General features: G+C 53.5%; 1 protein-coding gene across 1 annotated transcript in view; it reads left to right on the forward strand.

Annotated features, from left to right (window-relative positions):
• Positions 1–601: 601 nt before the first annotated feature.
• The window catches only part of nt5e (5'-nucleotidase, ecto (CD73)), a 7,231-nt gene continuing 4,467 nt past the window's right edge, over positions 602–3,365 (forward strand). Inside the window, exons 1-3 of the mRNA XM_017439981.3 lie at positions 602–982; positions 1,440–1,662; positions 1,824–2,012. Of these exons, the coding sequence (XP_017295470.1) occupies positions 659–982; positions 1,440–1,662; positions 1,824–2,012 (736 nt within the window). The 5' untranslated portion in view covers positions 602–658. The remainder of the gene's footprint in view (positions 983–1,439; positions 1,663–1,823; positions 2,013–3,365) is intronic.

Here is a 3,365-nt window from a genome sequence, read left to right on the forward strand (position 1 = left end):
CCTGAATTGAACACGCTGTCGACCCGACGGTCCTGGATCCGGTCCTTGGGCCTCAGCCAACATCAGAAACTGACCCGAGGAGGACTGAAGAGGACTGAGGAGGACTGAGGAGGACTGGGGAGGACTGAGGAGGACTGAAGGGGACTGAGGAGGACTGGGGAGGACTGAGGAGGACTGAAGGGGACTGAGGAGGACTGGGGAGGACTGAGGAGGACTGAAGGGGACTGAGGGGACTGAAGGGGACTGAAGAGGACTGAAGAGGACTGAGGAGGACTGAAGGGGACTGAGGGGACTGAAGAGGACTGAAGAGGACTGAGGAGGACTGAAGAGGACTGAGGGGACTGAAGAGGACTGAGGAGGACTGAGGAGGACTGAGGGGACCGGGCGGAGCAGAGGGACGGGGACTTCTGTCTCCATGACTCTTAGCTGGAGGAGAAGTGGACATGTTGGACAGAAGCTCCCGAACTTCAGTTTGTTTTTGGCCAAAATCTGCTTCCGTCTAGAAAAGTGAGCAAAGGTGAAAGACAGGGGGAGACACCGGAGCAGGAACCCAAGACCCGAGACCTCCTCCTCTGAGACCTCCTCCTCCTGGGGGAGGAACGGGAGGAGGTCCGGTCCGGTCCGGTTCTGTCACAACACTCAGCAGCAGCTCGGAGACATGGCTCGGTTCGGTTTCTGTCCCCTGCTCCTCCTCGTCCTGCTGGGGGTCTCCTCCGCCTGGGACCTGGTTCTGCTGCACACCAACGACGTGCACGCGCGCGTGGAGCAGACCAGCGTGCACTCCGGGAAGTGCGCCGGCGCGGGAGCGTCGTGCTTCGGCGGCGTGGCCCGGAGAGCCACGGCCGTGCGCGAGCTCCGGAGCTCCGGGTCCAACGTCCTGCTGCTGGACGCCGGGGACCAGTTCCAGGGGACAGTCTGGTTCAACGTCTACAAGGGGGCCGAGGCGGCGCACTTCATGAACCTGCTGGCCTACGATGCCATGGTGAGGACACGGGAGGGACAGGGGAGACAGGACACTGGACTGGGTCTGAGCTGAGAGACAGGAGACTGGAGACAGGAGACTGGACTGGGTCCGAGCTGAGAGACAGGAGACTGAAGACAGGAGACAGGAGACTGGACCAGGTCCAAGCTGAGAGACAGCTTTAACTTGTGTTAAACGTTTCCATTAAACTTCAGTTCAGAGTCTTCTGACCTTAGATCTCAGGTCTCAGATCTCAGATCTCAGATCTCAGGTCTCAGATCTCAGATCTCAGGTCTCAGGTCTCAGATCTCAGATCTCAGGTCTCAGGTCTCAGATCTCAGGTCTCAGGTCTGTTCCATCGCTCCTGTAAGAAAAGCTGAACTGGAGAAGCGTTTGATAAACTGATGTAAAGGACGGACGTGTTGGAAGCTGGTCTCAAAGGTGTCCTGAGACTCGTCTCTTTCTGTTGGTCTCTCAGGTTTTTGGGAATCATGAGTTTGATAACGGAGTGGACGGCCTCATGAAACCGTTCCTGGAGAACATTAAGTTCCCCATCCTCAGCGGCAACATCCGAGCGGATGGAACCTTGGCCTCCACGTTTGGGAAGACGTATTTGCCCTATAAAATCTTTACGGTCGGTGGTGAGAAGGTCGGAGTGGTGGGATACACCTCGCGGGAGACATCGTCCCTGTCCAAACCAGGTAGGATGACAGATCTGCTGCTTCCTTCTGCCTCACACGAGTCTGTCTCTGTCCTCTTCCTCTCAGGAGGACAGAGACAGTCTGAGCTGTTGTCCTGTCTCTGTCCTCTTCCTCTCAGGAGGAGGACAGACCTGGACTCACCTGCTGCTGTCTCCCGTCAGGTCCTCACCTGGACTTCGAGGACGAGGTGAGCGCCCTGCAGCAGCACGTGCACAAACTGCGCACGCTCGGGGTCAACAAGATCATCGCTCTGGGTCACTCCGGGTTCGCCGTGGATCGGCTGATCGCCAGGAAGGTCCGTGACGTGGACGTGGTCATCGGGGGACACACCAACACCTTCCTGTTCACAGGTGGGATCAGATGTTCCACACATCTGTCTGCATCTGGATCTGAGATGAAGTTCAGTTAAAATCCTGGTTTATGTTTGTTTTTACACAACTAGTTTGTGTTTTTCAGGTTTTGATGAAAACATGCACACTTTGACCCATTCCTGTCTGGTTTTATATTCTAATCCACGTTAACGGTGGGAGATTCCCATCATGTTTTCTCCCGAGCCGAGTGTAGGAAACTCTGTGGTTCAGTCAGAAGTAAACAGGAAGTGAACACGTCTGGATGCCAGGAATACCTCGCTGCTGGTAAAGATGGGTTGGACTTCAGACTCCAGGGGAGAAAGAAGCGGTGTGACACCGTTTATTTAATGAGACGGGTTAGATGGGAACTAAATGAGCTCTATGGTCAGCAGGTTGTTTAAAGGTTTCCTCCCACCATGTTTCCAGCAGAGAGGGTTGGACGCACAAACTGTCCCACTTTACCGAGGGAAGAGGGACGTTTTCAGCTGCCGTCTCTCTGGACGCTGCAGACGCTCCGAGCTTCACCTGGAGCCAACAGGACAATGATCCCAAACCCAGCAGCTGATCTACAACAGAACGGTCCAGTCAGAGCCCAGAAGAACTCCTCCACAAGCATGGGACAGACTGATGAGGTCACTTATTTACACGAACAGACTCTAATGTTTAAACCGTCTGATAAACCTGTTAGAAATCTGAGGGATGTTGGGAGTTTGTGGACCTGCCAGGTTCTGGAAACAACTCCATGTGTCTGCAGCTGATCCTCAGGGGATGATCCCCAACAAACAAACAGCTGGAGGCTCCGAGTTACTGAGGAACCAGGGAGGAAGAAGAACATCTGGGAGTGCTTACAGGATGATTCAGCTCAGGAGAAGAGAAGCTGCTGAGGTTTGGGTGAACTGACGGCGGGCAGTTCTGAGGTTTCCATGACTTCCTGTTCGGCTCCCAGGAATTCTCAGCTCTAACTGTCTGGATTCAGGAAAGAGGAGCTGTTTTCCAGCTCAGTGAACCTGAACTTTAAGGCTTCTTACGGTCCACTCTTCTGTTTGTGTTGGACTTTAAATGGTTTTAGAGACTTTCCCTGAGTCTGGATCAGGGTTAGAGTTTCTGGGTTCCCTTTGGGAACATTTTGTTTGTTTTTCTGAATGTGATTTAAATATATCTGTAAACAGGTTGGACAGTTTAAATGTTTTAACTGTGAATTAAAACAGGATTTAACCAAGAAGGAGTCAGGATTCAGCTCCAACAGGACCGGGTTTAGAGCTCCAACAGGACCGGGTTTAGAGCTCCAACAGGACCGGGTTTAGAGCTCCTAACAGGACCGGGTTTAGAGCTCCAACAGGACCGGGTTTAGAG

Source organism: Kryptolebias marmoratus, linkage group LG19 (genome assembly GCF_001649575.2).
Source record: "Kryptolebias marmoratus isolate JLee-2015 linkage group LG19, ASM164957v2, whole genome shotgun sequence".
Lineage (NCBI taxonomy): Eukaryota > Metazoa > Chordata > Actinopteri > Cyprinodontiformes > Rivulidae > Kryptolebias > Kryptolebias marmoratus.